The sequence below is a fragment of the Pseudoliparis swirei genome, chromosome 3 (assembly GCF_029220125.1).
Source record: "Pseudoliparis swirei isolate HS2019 ecotype Mariana Trench chromosome 3, NWPU_hadal_v1, whole genome shotgun sequence".
In the NCBI taxonomy this organism is placed as follows: Eukaryota; Metazoa; Chordata; class Actinopteri; order Perciformes; family Liparidae; genus Pseudoliparis; species Pseudoliparis swirei.
In genome coordinates this window covers 18,181,271-18,196,238 of record NC_079390.1, presented here as the reverse complement: position 1 = coordinate 18,196,238, position 14,968 = coordinate 18,181,271, and the positions used below count along the sequence as shown (strand labels likewise).

Genomic DNA, 14,968 nt, shown 5'->3' with positions numbered 1-14,968 from the left:
TGTGCTTTCTCCTGATTGGATTGGGATTGGATTCAATCTATTGTCATTGCACAGAGTACAGGGACACATGCAACAAAATGTGTTCTCTGCATTTAACCCATCCTTAGTTATTAAGGAGCAGTGGGCTGCAGTGATGCACCTGGGAAGCAACTGGGGGTTCAGTGCCTTGCTCAAGGACACTTCGACTTGCAACTAATGGGGAGAGCGGGGATCGAACCGACAACCTTGGGGTTGCAGGACGACCCCCTCACCCCACTGAGCTACAGCTGCCCCCGAACAGCCTCTGAAATGTGTCAATGACCAATCTCTTGCTTGTATCATGTTCTCAAGATTCCATGACAGTGCTACATAATAAAGATTATGTTTTTTTATTACACCAATATTAGATTAATAAAGAATGAATGAGTTTCAGTGGCTAAACAGTAATGCACTTGATGTGTAATTAAAAACCGAGTAACCTAATCTATTGTACTTCATGCACTGCCCAGCTAAGATGACTTATGAACCATTATAAAACAAATGTGTTTTTATGTTGTAGTTGAGATCTTTAGGTTGGATGTTATAGACAAGAGCTCAGAAATGAGTCCTCGGTCAGATGCCCTGAGGGGTCTTTTATATAAGTAAGTAAAATATTGAATAATGTTCCTTTTTTTCATGAGAGAGTGATCTGACATGCTTGGACATGTCATATACCACTTTCTCTATGTGTCGTTTTAGTTACTGTTGCAGCGTATCTTTTTGAATGGTATATTTTTATGTATTTATGACGTCGGAAACCAACGAAAGGTTTACTCAAAGATTGTTTTTCCTTGGGCAGAAATGTTTAGCATACATGCCACTTGGTGGGGAATGAAGAGCTCTGAGAGCACACAGTAGATCCTCTGGATTAACAAGCTCCAGAATAATTTAAGAAGCCATTTACTGGGAAGCAGTCAGCTTTCAGTTAGAAATCTCCTCATTAGAGGAATCCCAGAGGATGCGGCCAATTTGGCTGAAGCAGGTCTGGCAACAAAGTGAGAATGACTAGAGATACACAGTGATGCGTCTGTAGCATGTGGAGGCATCAAAGATGAATGTATTTTGGAAGACGAGATGACGCAGTATTGAATGCAAGGTCAAAATATCAGTGCTGGCACACAGCCTTAAGGCAACGCACCTTGAACTGGAAAAACATTTTTTTTCCACAATGACACTTTAGCCAGTTCTAATTTACTCTCCAGCTTTCTGCATTACATAACTTCTCTTTCTTAGCAAGCCAGCGTTCATCACATCTCCATGAGCACTCAAGTACAGTATATCCCCCACATCTTCCACCGGTATCAAAGACTTTTACTGGTTCCTAAGCCTCCTGCTGTAGTGGCATAGAGGGCAGGGAAAGATGTATTTTCTCGGCAGCTTAATGGAAGGAGAGGGCGATTATTTCTTACCTACGAGTGGCCCCGAAGGAATACGTAGGCTGTAGCGATGTAGAGGCCAACTAAAATAACTAAGATGCTGTCAGGTTAGCGTGAGCAGGAGAGAAAAACACACACAATCAAGTCTCAGCTCCATTATGTGACATAGGCTATATTTAGCAGTTATGAATTGACCACTGGAAGACAATATAATTAGTTGAGCCTCTCACGATGAATCAAAAAGTAAATAAGGAATTCATGTGCTAGACCTGGTGTCAGGATGTGAGCAAAACCCATTCTATTTTACACAAAGTCAAATGAGACAGTCCAGCAAAGACAACCTGTTCTCAGTCCGACTCGGTTAGGACTACCTCGGTGTCTTGATGCCGACGCACTGAGGCTCACTTTAGTGTCTCTATGTTGTGGCAGACCAGGGGGAAAAGCAGAGCAGACAAGGCCCAGGAGGCGGATCCCAAAGCTCAGGTTGGGGGAAGTGATCCACGGGGCGTACTTCCCAGTGCAGGTGCTACAGCCAATTGGCACATGGGAGTGGTCACACCTGCAGCCCATCAGCTGATGAGAGACAGAGACTATATCTACCCTCCACTGGAATGCATCAGGGGAGAGCAGCCTGAACAGGAGAGAAGAAGGAACGTTGGAACCTCAGGAGAGGAGCCGCAACAGACCGGCGGTAACTGGACCCTCTCACCTCTCTCCTCTGCTTATACAGGAGATCGGAACCGTCTCACACCAGGTGTGAGACCAAAGACAAAGACCCCGACCGGGAAGAATCCTTTGTTGCCGTTAGATGCCCATTCCCCCCTTCTCCTATACGTTTTATTAAAAGACACTTTATTTTGCGCTACGTCTCTGAGTCTCCTGATTTTATACTGAATCTCACCTCCAAGTCCCCCGGGTTGCCACAATGTCAACATAGTTAATGGCGCTCAAAGGTCCACTTCGACTTGGTCGGAGGGGCAGTGGATGGGTCGTCAATGTTCATTCTTTTGTTCGGTCAGTTCTGAGTCAAACACTTTGCATAGTTAGCTTCGTTACTCGCGTGAGTCGCTGATCACGTGACTCCTTGGTATTGTGTGTCAAATGAGTTGCTTCAAGTCACGTGACTCATTGGTATTGGGAGTCACGTAAGTTGTTTGCCATGTGAGTTGTTAGTATTGTAGGCTAAGTCGCGTAACTAGTTAGTCAATCAATGTTTTCCTACCTCGATCCTGTGTGGAAATGTACAGAACATTCATCAGAACGAGTGTTTCATAATATGCTGACCACCTCTGTGTCTCACCATGTGTGCTTCTCACCCATCTGACTGAGTAATATATGTGCCACCTACATAACATCATCTGTTGCGGTGATGAATGTTGACTTTATGTGCACTTAGATATGTTGCCATTATTTTCTATTCAAAGGGGATACTTATGATTATTATGGAAACAATTTTTTTCTTCCAGCATCTAAAACACCAATTAAAACAGGATTTATTTCTGTATTTTTATTGCTTTTGCTTCATTTCCCCAGTTGATCTTCAGTTAATAACATCTCTATAGTGGGTCTTCATGTTCAGTTATGGTGGCTGTCACTGCTCATGCTGATGATGCCATTTTTCTCTTTATGATATAATAATAATAATCCTCAGTCTTAAATAGCTAAGTACCCGAAGTCGCTTTACAGAGTCCAGTAGTCATACACACAGTCATACCGGTGGTGGTAAGCTACATCAGTAGCCACAGCTGCCCTGGGGCAGACTGACGGAAGCGTGGCTGCCAATCAGCGCCTACGGCCCCTCCCCCACCACCAACATTCATTCACATCCATACGATGCTTTATTCCAAACAACCAGAAAACACAACACAGATCTGCCCCGACATTGATGGTTTAGAACAGCTCGCGACAATAAAGCACGAAACATTTCATAAATTAACTTATAGATAACAAAATGGATGTTGATGTACTATCTGCCCTTATCTTCAGTGTCAGCATTAGATGTCTTCAAGATTAAGATTTCTTTTTTGTTACCATTGCTCCATGATGAAAGTATTCATTTTTGTCTGAATCTTCATTACAATAGAGTTCACGAAGCCTCAGTTCAATATCAACTCTTATGATCTTGTTCTGAAGCTTTTTATTGCTTGTCAGAACAATACAACATGCCGGGGACCATTTTTCGTCCCCCATCTGTCAGCTAACTCTTTTAATATTGTTTTCAACTCAATTAACGGTCTGCTGACACTCAGTCTTGATTTCTTAATTTGGAAAACAGATCACTTCCCAAAGTCCAGGGAATCTGCTAATTACTCCAAGGGGAATATCTTGTTATTGTAAAACAGTGTTTCTGATTCTGAGCTCACTGGTGTTCCGCACGAAGACAATACATCAATGTGTCTTAATAGCACTTGCCTGGTGCCACAGATGAGGCTTGATTCAGCAGAATGGTGTAATGAACCATAAGCACTCAACTGCTGGCTTGTCAAATAGGATGGAAAACAAAGTTTGGATTGTGTCGGATTTAGTGGCATTTAGCGGTGTGTTTGAAGATTGCTGTCAACTGAACTCTGTTCCCTCCTTTCTGTAGTAACTTGAGCTGCCAAGTACAACAGCATGGTAACACCAGTTGCCCCCCTCAGAGGCAATCCATACCATAATAACACCACATTAAATGCAACTGAAGTCGTGAAGAACTCATGGTAAACCAAAGACAAAGACATCCATAGTTTTCAGAGGATATACACAACACTACACTACTTTTGAGACAGCACCCACAGCCAAATAAACTATTGATTTTGTGACGTTTGTGACTCAGAGGATTCAAAGCATGAAAAGACACTGAGATGCAGTCACACCCTAGAAGACATCTTGAAGTGTTGCACAGCCCATGTAGACATCTGTATTGATTAAAATGCTAAAGCGATCTGTTCTGTCAGACGCGCATGAAACAACTGAAAAACCTGTCCGACACACGCCAGGTGTAGTAGACAGGCTGTTGAATTATTTATAACCTCTTCTGATTATGAGCATAAAACTGCAACAACTTGGAAATGAAAGTTTGGAGATAAAGGTTCTGATGAGCGTGTGTATGTTCCTGCGCTGATGCGAGAAATAAATTAATCTGCTTCGCTTTTTTTGTTTCATTCTGCTGCCCTTTACGTAGCCAATTGAATTCACGCTATATTCAAAGTCGCAATAGAAAACATAACATCCTTGCTATCTGACAATATGACAAAGTATAATTTCAATGCACGGAGATATCAATTACGTTTTCGCCTACACTATCAGTAAGGCATTACAGCGATGGAATGCAAGCGTGCATAATTAATTCCAGGTTTCATTGAATGGTTACACAAATTCACTTGAACAAATGTGCACGCTCTGATGGAAATTCATTCTGTCGTTTAATCTGCTGCTGCCGATCCTCCGGGTTGGAATGAGAGGAAACGATGTGTACGTACAGAAGGACACAAAGGCTCGCCTGTGTTGCCCTCACCCTGCCAGGCTTCCCCTCATCAATCTTACTGTGGAGGGCTCACGGGGAGCCAGCTGGGCCCGCTTCGAGGCTGTGATGCTTGACATCTTAAATAAAACAGCGGGCATGACGTCCACTCAGCGACGGAATAAACAGCGTTTTCGGTCTCAATCGTACCTGCGTGATTGGAAGAGCCGGGCCGGGAGCTAACGTACAGTATCCTCCGAGGATAGATGGCTCCTTAATTGGCCAGAGGTCAGCGAGGCTGCGGAGGCAGACTGGCAGGTCAGACAGGCGAGGGGGGATGATGGCCCTTCTTGGCTTCACCGCCTCGCCAGATTTTGCGGTTTCTCGCTCCTCCGTCACTCCTCCTTGATGTTGTTTCGCTTTGAATGTGTTGACAGCTTACAAGTCTATGTGGCTAAGAGATGTTTCATTCTGCCTTGACACTGCGTCTGAGACCAAAAGTGGGCTAATGCTTTGTGCAGTAAGAAGCTTTTATGGTGGAGACGTGTGGATGATTTATGATACCTAACCAAGCGACAACATCTGTTCTGAAAAGTGCTTTAACTTTGCATTCTCTCTACTGACCACTAGAGAGCGAATGCTCTGGTTGCATATAAGTCTACGAGAACATGACTCTACTCGCCTCTTGATTTATTCCCTCAGTAAACATTGTAAACATGAGTTAATATTCTCAATCTCTATAGTTTCAAGTTGTGTTCAATACAACATAATGTTCATTTTGTACATTGTAGTAAAGAAGAGAATGCTTTAGGGCGGGGCTACATTGTGATTGACAGGTCGCGACAGTGTTGTCTGGTCTAGGATTTGTTTAGTTTTTGTCTTCAAACTTTAACCCTTTCACAGTGTGTTATGAGTTCATGAAAGTTAACTGTAACATGTTGGTCATTTTGGTGTCCAGTGTACGTTTCTCCACCCTCACTTCTGACGACCAGAAACCAAGATGGCAACGGCCAAAATGCAATCTCAAGGCTTCAAAACCGTTGTTCACTTTATATAGAAAGTCTATGTACTTAAGTTACGGAAGGAATACTACTAGAGTGTTTCTGTGCGCGTGTCATGCAAGGAAATTGTCAGAATATGGTAAACTGTACATCACTCAAAAGACAACAATGTACATGCAGCGTTAGAAATTATTTTTTTACTTTTTTCCCCTTTCTCAACAGAAGGGAATTGGTATATAAATAAACGCGGCCGACAATCTCCATCCAGATGCTCCACAGACTGAGCCTCGCACATGGTGAAGTCAGCAGCAGCCCCCTAATCCAAAACTTAACTGAGCCCAGAGGAGGAGCCGCTCCCAAAATCCCACAGCAGAGCTGAATAGTCTTTTTCTGAGAAGTGAACGTTTGCTCCAGAGTTCTTATTACGCCGTTGAAAGGCGGGTTAAGCATATCCTTTTACCAAGCCACCGTTGTACATGCAAGTGTAGAATTCTAGACTGTGAGTAACATTTTCTTTCCAATACGGAATTTTAAATCACACCCCACTGATCAAGGTGTTTGGCTTAGCTCAGAGACGACACAAATCTGTGGTTGTGGTGGTGGAGAGGAGTGTCAGGTGTGCTATTTTCTCTGACATTGTTATTGCACAATGATAAGCTGTTACACATGGCAGTGGGGGAATTTGACTGCAGGCAGAATCTAGGCCACGCGTACGAATCATCTTCAATTTGTAGCCTCCCAGATTGCCCACGGGGAACAGGAAATAGTTACTCCATCCCTCTATTATAGCCTAGCTTGTAATTAAAAGCCAAGCGGATGCTGGTTTGCAGAGTCAGGCTGCCCGATATCCTCCTGAATGCACTTTTGCAGGTACAGTCATTGGAGGTAAGTGTGTGTGCATGTGTGTGTGCGTGTGTGTGTGTGTGTGTTCATACTTGCGGTTTAGACGATTTCTGTGTGCACATGTTTACGTCCATTCTGTGGGGAGGAAACCATGTGTACCGGGGGAGCTAGCCCATGCCAGTGTGTATTCAAAAGTTGATTATGTTTTTGGCTCCATACTGCTGACAATTACAAAGTCGTTCTGCTTTGGAAAAAATTATTTGCCAATGTGTTCGCATTCACTGTGGAGATAATCTGCCAGTTTTCCTCCAATAGCCAGACGGAGAAAAAGGCTTTTACTGAGTTGCATGTTTGTGTGTGTGCGTCTGTGCATAGACATGAAATGCACACAGGCACTCACAAAAAAAATCATTATGAATGCCTCCTCCATTGTGCATATCTTTTCACAACATTTTTCCCCAAAACAGCAGCACTGAGCATTTTAGCCTTGGTTGATGGCCGTGGAGTTTCAAGTTGTCACCATCAAACGTGCCAAATGTCGCGTTTTATAAACAAGAACGGTGGATGATGGGACTTTTCAAGTCAAACAATTTAATGTTTTTCAGATTCTTTCTGAAATCAGCCACAATGATATGAAAACATTTGCTCCAAACCAAATGTGAAATGAATTCCATCTTGCATATGACAGCTGCTAAAGTCTTCTTAGTTCTTTATTTGTTCACATGATTAAATAATACAAAGGGGAAGACATATTCAATAACATAAGAACATTCAAAAGAAACCTTAGGGTTTGTAAAGGGAATCCACCAAACATTAAAATTAAAGACAGCTTCATATTGCCACAGCTCTAAAAATACATACACTGTTTTATTTATATATATATATATATATATATATATATAAAAAAGCAATATCCCAACGATAAATAATTGAGATAAATAGACATTGGGAGGAAAAAAAAATAAAAACACAATGACACATATTTCTAATGCTTTCATACACGGTATCGTAGATGTTTCATAGTACCGTGCAGGACTGCAGACCATTTCTTGACGGCAGTGAAAATATTGTGTTCGAAAGGCTGAAACACAACAAATATTGATTGAAACATAATTTTACTTCAATTTTAATTTTTTATTTGACTTATTTCAAAGAATTTTTCTGCGTCTCTTGTTGTGTGTGTGAATGTGTGTGTTTGAGAGACAGGAGGGAAGAGAAGGTGGAGGGTGGTTTCTAGTTATTCATTCTTATAGTTTGAATTTCACATTATGAACGTGAAAGAAGATGTCTGTTCTCGTTAGTAATACGCAGAGCCAGAGAACCTTTTTTAGCTTTGCGATAAACAAGTCGGGACTAAAGAAGTCTTGCCTCCCTTCTTAAAAAAACTCACGATTCATTCGTAAAAGTCTGCCACGACTCCACCCACAAAGAGCGGCTGAACCGAAACCCCTCTGATAATAATCAATCAACCCTGAGCTTTTGTAAAAACAAGTAAATATACCAGTAAGTGCTGGAGAGCCTTTATGAGAGCACTGTCTACCAAATGATTGATTTGATTTATGGATCTCAGCATGCGTTTGAGTAAAATACAACTGACCAATACATCGTGGCCAACATGGCGACGATTGAGAGTGAGAAGTGTCCGGTGTCGGCCCTTATGAGTACACCATCTGGTCAGAGGAGCACTGTGTTTTAAACCAAAAAAAGACCAATCTGAAGCCAATAGATGTCCAAATATGTTTCATAACTCGAGAGTTTGAAGTGACAGGGCAGAGCATTCCAACTCAATATTTCCTGATGAAAAAGACGGACTAGAGGCTGGATTTCTATGTGCTTGATTATTACTGTGTGATAGGATAAGTCATTGAATATAGATTCAAGTTTTTTTCTGAACAAGACATGACTTACTCTCCATAAAACACCAATATTGTTTTTTATAACTTTGTTCGGCACATTGATGTTATTTAGAACAAAGCTCGCGTTTCAGTCCTCAGTTCAGTTTCAACATGTGCTAGATGATAAATACTTCATGCTGGGGAAGCATCTGTGATACCGATCTTCACGATTCACGCTGTGGTTGACTCATTGCATTGCATCACATTTTAAAGGTCAACGTTCAGTCATCAGTGTTTCACAGCCTGCCTTAATGTCATTTGGTTCACTCACTGTTTTGCCCTTTGGAGGCCGACACCGAGCCGGCTTCAAGCAACCTGCGCCAGCAAAAGAACGACAGCTGCCTGGCCTCACATCTTCTGTCACGGATTGCACATGAAAGCATCACAAAGACATCACAGTCGAATCGCGTAGACCGCATGAAAAGGACTTTAAGTCGTCATGATGTGGACGAAACAAACAAACTGTTATAGACACTGAATTTTCCTAAAATATATGGAATATTTCAAGAAAATAAGCAGATTGGAAATTATTAAATGATCTATAATCTCATATCAATACATGGGATGCGGACAAATACATGCATTTTCAGGAGAAAACTGTGTCCTGCCTTTGAAGAGTTCATGCAACTGTTCATAAGTTGCTCAGGCTCTGTTAATAATTAAGGTGTTTGTTGAACACCACATATCTCACTTCTGCAGCAGCCAGCTACAGAAAAGCTCTGACATGTGGCGGATTCGTCACATTGCAGACCGACTGCAACTTTCTGAGCACGTTTGCAAAGGGAGCGGCATGTCTGTTTGTGTCTGACAAAACGGATCAAGTTCAGTCATTTCCCACTGCAGATGCAAAGTAAATTCCCAAGTGTTAAATTTTCAGTGTTAAAGTTTATTGACTCTTTCAGAGTTATTACAACAATAGCAAGAGTAAAAAGTCCCCAGTGTTGGTGTACATATTCAGATTTAAACATGTTTATGTAAAATATACAATGTTAAAGTGAATTGACTATGTCAGAGTCATTACAACTAGAGCAAGAGTAAAACGCCCAGTGTTGATGACAACGTTCACTGTTACTCTGGAAAGCTCCGCCCTCCCTCCTTCTCTTTTTAAATTGAGTTTTATCACACGCGTTTTAATTCTAGAAAGAATTTCTCTAAATCACTTTTTTATAACAAATGTTGATATTTCAGCAGAGACAACATTCTAGAAAAACTCTATACTTTGTTCAACTTATACCCAAGCTGTTTTTGTGTCTTGAAATACCGAATTGCAGATGGCTAACGTGACCTAGTCAAAAGCTATACACAGTAAAATTAAAAAGTACATTAACACTCAGCCAGTAAACATATGGTCCCTATCTACAGAGTGTTAAAGTGCCACTGTGGCTAAGTGGTTAGCAGGTCCGTCTTTCAATCAGGGGGGTTGGTGGTTCAATGCCTTCCCTCGTCGATGTGTCCTTGAGCAAGACACGTAACCCTGAATTGAAGGGTAAAGTGACACTGAACATAGTGATAACATTTAAGAGTTAATGCAACTCCGGCGAGTGTTATTATTCTACACTGAGAAGTGTAGAAATAACACGGCAAGTGTTATTTATATTTGACACACGGACTGGTGTTAATCAAATTGAACACTTCTCAATGTAGTGTGGAGTGAAATAATAACTCATAGCTGAGTTGCATTAACTCTGAAATGTTAACACTATGTTCTGTGTTACTTTAACACTCTAAAGATAAGGGACCATATGTTCACTGAGTGTTAAAAGGTAATCTTTAAGTGTTAAATTGACACTGCCAATTTTACTGTGTGGGACTTTTTTTTCCACTTATTGTTCAAATAAAAAAATGTTTTTCAGGTTTTTTCTTTGCTGCTGATCCGAGATTTTGAAAGGCATATTTTTGCAATACATTTTGTCATCATTAAAGAGGTTTTAATTTGGGTAAAGATGTATTTGTACTTTTTATACAACAGAAGTTCTTTCAGAATAATAGCATGGACATTATGGGATCTCAGTTTTCTCAGATCTCAGCATGTGTGTTCTCTTCCGTCATGCATCTTCATAAATTTTGCTTTAACGGCAGAACCCCAAATATCTACAGGTCTGCTCTGTAGCACTGTACTACTTACAGACTCAAATGCATGATATCATGTTTGAACTATATAATGTATAACAGCATGTTTATTGAGCTCCGAGCTCACCGTGTTAGCTAGTGAGGAAATCTACAGGAAGCCAAGGCAACATGTGGGATTTACTTTATTCAATCAGCCCCTTACTAATTCTACCCTTGAAACCAATGTCATATCTCCTCATAAGAAAGCACACATATGTTAAGTGTTTTTTGAAGTCAGGTCATTGTGGAACTGTGTGGTTAAATTGAAAAAGGGAAGGCTTTATTGATTGCTATGTCCATACTCTTGTTTTGCCCGCTGAGTGGATTCACTTTGCTCATCCACAGCAGGAGGGCCCGGTTTGCAATGTGCTGTCCTTGATCAAGGAGTTGTTTGATGGATTCTCAGCAAGTGTTTATAAAGTGTCTTGCTGCAGCCGGAGGGGGTGGCATTTACTAGTTTAGGATAAAGGCCTGTATGTGTGGAGAGGAGGCGAGATAACGAGATGGGGAAGGAGAAGAGCGCTCAGACAGCCAGCTCGCTCATTGAAGCTGACTTGCGCTTATTTGTTTTACACTGTAAAACCGAGCAGTCAAGATGTTACCTTCCTTTACAGAACACAACATGAGATAAGAGATGACAGCATGTGAGCTTACTGGCCAATTCTTGAAAAGCATTTGAAAGGCAATGAAACGTATGGTTAGCGTTTATGCTCGTTGTTCAGATTTGATATGTGAGCAGAAACTACATATGGATTTCTGAGCGTCAAATATGGACATAATTCCTAACCTTTTAGGTTGCTTGACATGAGTTAAGTTCCAGAAAGTCAGTCCTTAATTCAAAAGTCAACATATATTGAAAAAAAGATAGACGAAATTATTGCCAAAATTCACGACATCATTTTATTGGACACAATCTAATGTTTCAGCGCACACACAGAACGGACCAGGACAACGACATGAATTTCAGCAAAAGCGTCTTATCTAAGTTTAATTATACTTACAGCGGAGACAAAACCAAACTTTTAGTGGGATTTAGCGAACAGTCTCTTGACACCAGAGAATTTCATGCTTCCCCTGCTACTAGTCATCTCAACTAAAACTAGGTCAACCAATATCATTCCAGTATTATGAGAGTACAGACATTAATGGAACCCCTCTTGCCCACCAGACCATTATAGTCAGTCCATTGCAGTTTGTTCACCCAGTCATTTGGACACAGCCTCTTCTGTCTTCAACTAAGACTGTAAACACAAAGCTCGGTGCAGCTCCAGATACCGAGGCTCAGAGAAATGACTAATATGAAAACTTAAAACGTACTCGTCTGTCTGAAGTCTTCAATCATGCCGGAAAAATATTTTGCCGGAAAAAAAGTGAATCAGAAAATAATATGCGTGCAATTTGGTAGCAGCAGCAATTAAAAATACAAGTCCTTTTCATTTCATCTCATTTCTGCAAAGTGCAAGCTCTTCTACATCATTCGCTGGCTTGTCATGTCACTGTGTGTGCGTGGGTGGAACGGGGAGCCTAATGGGTCACGCTGCGAGTTTCCTGGCAATTAGCCTGTCGTTCATAGATTGATTTGTCTGCAAAATGGAGGTCATGTTGTGAGGCGTCGGGACGTCTCGGCCTGGAACCGGTGGTCTTCTGGTGTCCGTCGTCTCTGCTTGAATTCATATGCTGTGGCAGCCGTACTTATGCTTTTGATGGGCTATTAGATGGCTGCCTCTGATCCCCTGGTGTGTGGTTGTGTCTGAATGTGTATGTCTGAAATATCTTGTTACTTCCCTTTTCCCCTCGTTACACCAAAACACAAATGTCGCTTATTGATGCAGAGTCAAGAAAATAAAAGATAGCTTATCTCCATATAGAAAATGTATCTTTAGTCTCCCGTCATCAGTCTTCCATACAAATCACCAGCTAAATGTCTTCCTTCTTTAAAAAGGATTTGACACAGTTTGATCATTTGTAATATTTCTAAAATATAATGAAAAGATGAAGTTGATACCAATCATGAAATATCACTTAATTTAATAAAAAGCTTTGAAGTATTAGATCTACCATGATCTCTGGTAAAATCACAATGGAGCCTTTTTAATGTCCTCCTAATTCCCACTTTCAAGACAGGTGACATGTCAGATTGAGGGGTGAAGCAAGCTATTTTCTTTTCAGATGAAGAGTGGAGGAATTATCTAGGTGTGAAGATGCTGATTGGCAGCTGCCACTGTTTCTTTATGAAACCAACATCTGGTAAAATGTTGGACTTGAAAGACAATAAATCAGATGAATCAGACAGGAAGCTCATCCAACTGAAAATAGCCTGCCAATGTGTAACCAGTGCAGTCTGCAAAACCCTCCCCAGACACTGCTCCTGTTAATTTCGAATGAATTACCCATACGCATGGCATATGGTGATAGAAGATGATATAGAAAAGGGAGAGAAAAATGTTCAAAGATGCAATTGCCACAGTTACGGTGAGGCATCTGGGTAAAACTGCCCTCACCTGATGACCGTTCAAGGCCTCTGCAGTATGCAGATAGCAGCGCCCGGGATGGAAAGGGAAATAGCGGCATGCTTGATCTTGTATACGGTCCAAGATACGACAACTATCACATGATGGACTGGGCTTTCCTGCAATGGATTAACCTGCAGAACATATCACGCCTGCCGTCAATTTCTTTCTCCCAGTGTTTGTGGAAATGAAAACTGTAGCACATAGTCTGGGCCTGGGCCTAGACGCCCCGTGGCTAGGATTTACTGAAAAGATACCAGACGCTGTCCGTAGCAATTCAGATTGATGAAAGATAAGGAAAACTGATTTTGCGGGATGATAGACAGCTGTATCACGGATAAATCTGTCGATCTACGACCCAGCCAAATTGACAATTGTGAGCGCAGAGCGACTTCTATTTCTGACTGGTAGTTATTTCGCCTCCGTCACACATGTTAGTGAGATGTCAAACGAGACCTGAAACTCCCAGTGCTCCGCCATCTGAACAGAGATATGTGTGAAATGATGTGGAAATTTCCGGACCAAATAACAAAATTAATATATGACTGAACAACACAATGTCTGCTGCTTCTTCTGAATATGCCTTTGAAACCGCTGCACTAGTTCGAGAGCACAATATTACAAGATGCTGATGCTAAAACTGATCAAAGGTGATATGAGCATGACTCTATTATTTCCAAACACTTTTAGTTTTTATTCCAAGTGCCCTAGTTTTGACCTGTACGTTAGTAATCTTGAATTCTTTCTGAATTCATATTATTTCAATGCCAGCACAAGCATAATTATTTGGTCTTTTTTTACAGCCGCAGGGTGAGGACTAAGCAGCTACTTTTATTGAGACTCTGCATGCATACAGGACACTTCAACAGCCTACGAAGCATTTAACTAACTAGTACAATTAAAGCAACATTACAGCAATAACTACATATGATAAATGTACAGTTGTCACTCTGACTTCAGCTGTTGGTTTCAGGTCTACAGTTGTGAAGTCTCAAGTGTGACAGCTCTCTTCGTGAGGACCAATGTGTGTACTCACAGAGAGAGAATTACAAGGCTGTGGATGTGTGTCATTCTTTTGTGTCATTCGGTTGTTTAGGTATAATGGAGCAGTGACTATAAAATGTCTTGGATCAATATCCTCACAAACTAATATTTGTTTTCTGTTTTTGTTTCAATCTTTTTTTTATTGGAACTCTATGAATGACAGCATTGATTGGACATTACAAAGCTTGACAGACAATAGCATCTATTGTATCATGCATCGCTGTGTGTATACAGTACATACAACGGCAGGTGTTTTACTCTGTCATTAATTGTTGTTTACAAAACCCTCGCTTGCACAGTATATGTCTATTCAAGCAAATCTGAACTCATCAGCTGAAATGGGTCATGAATAATAAGTATGGCACTCATGTGTGGATGAGCCACTCGCTGCCAATTGCCCAGTCAGTTAATGTGTAAACGTGTAAGCCGTTTTGGAATGGGTTGAACTCCAGTATTGCTGTTTGCAGCTTTCTGACAAACCATTTCACACTCGACAAACAATGTCACTGTGCATCCTTGGCTTCTCAGCAATACACCCACAACCTGGAAAGTCAATCAGATTCAAATGTTTTGAGAGAATGACTAAGAAATATATTCTGCAGATGTCCAGTCTCTCCGGTCTGTCTTCAGCTGTTCCTCAAAGCATTTTAAATGGTGGTGGTTGTATTGTAGCGAGCGTCGGCCAGCATGCTATTTAAAGATGCAAAGGTTTATAATCGGGCTCCTTTCT

At 41.2% G+C, this 14,968-nt stretch overlaps 1 protein-coding gene across 3 annotated transcripts in view; it reads left to right on the top strand.

The window, feature by feature from the left end:
• opcml (opioid binding protein/cell adhesion molecule-like) overlaps positions 1-14,968 on the top strand; it is a 169,792-nt gene that overhangs the window by 35,206 nt on the left and 119,618 nt on the right. The window contains exon 1 of one of the 3 annotated variants that reach the window (XM_056444049.1): positions 6,632-6,722. The exons of the other annotated variants lie outside the window; for them this stretch is intronic. Within the exon in view, the coding sequence (XP_056300024.1) occupies positions 6,694-6,722 (29 nt within the window). The 5' untranslated portion in view covers positions 6,632-6,693. Of the gene's footprint in view, positions 1-6,631; positions 6,723-14,968 lie in introns of those variants that run through there. 3 annotated transcript variants of the gene reach the window in all.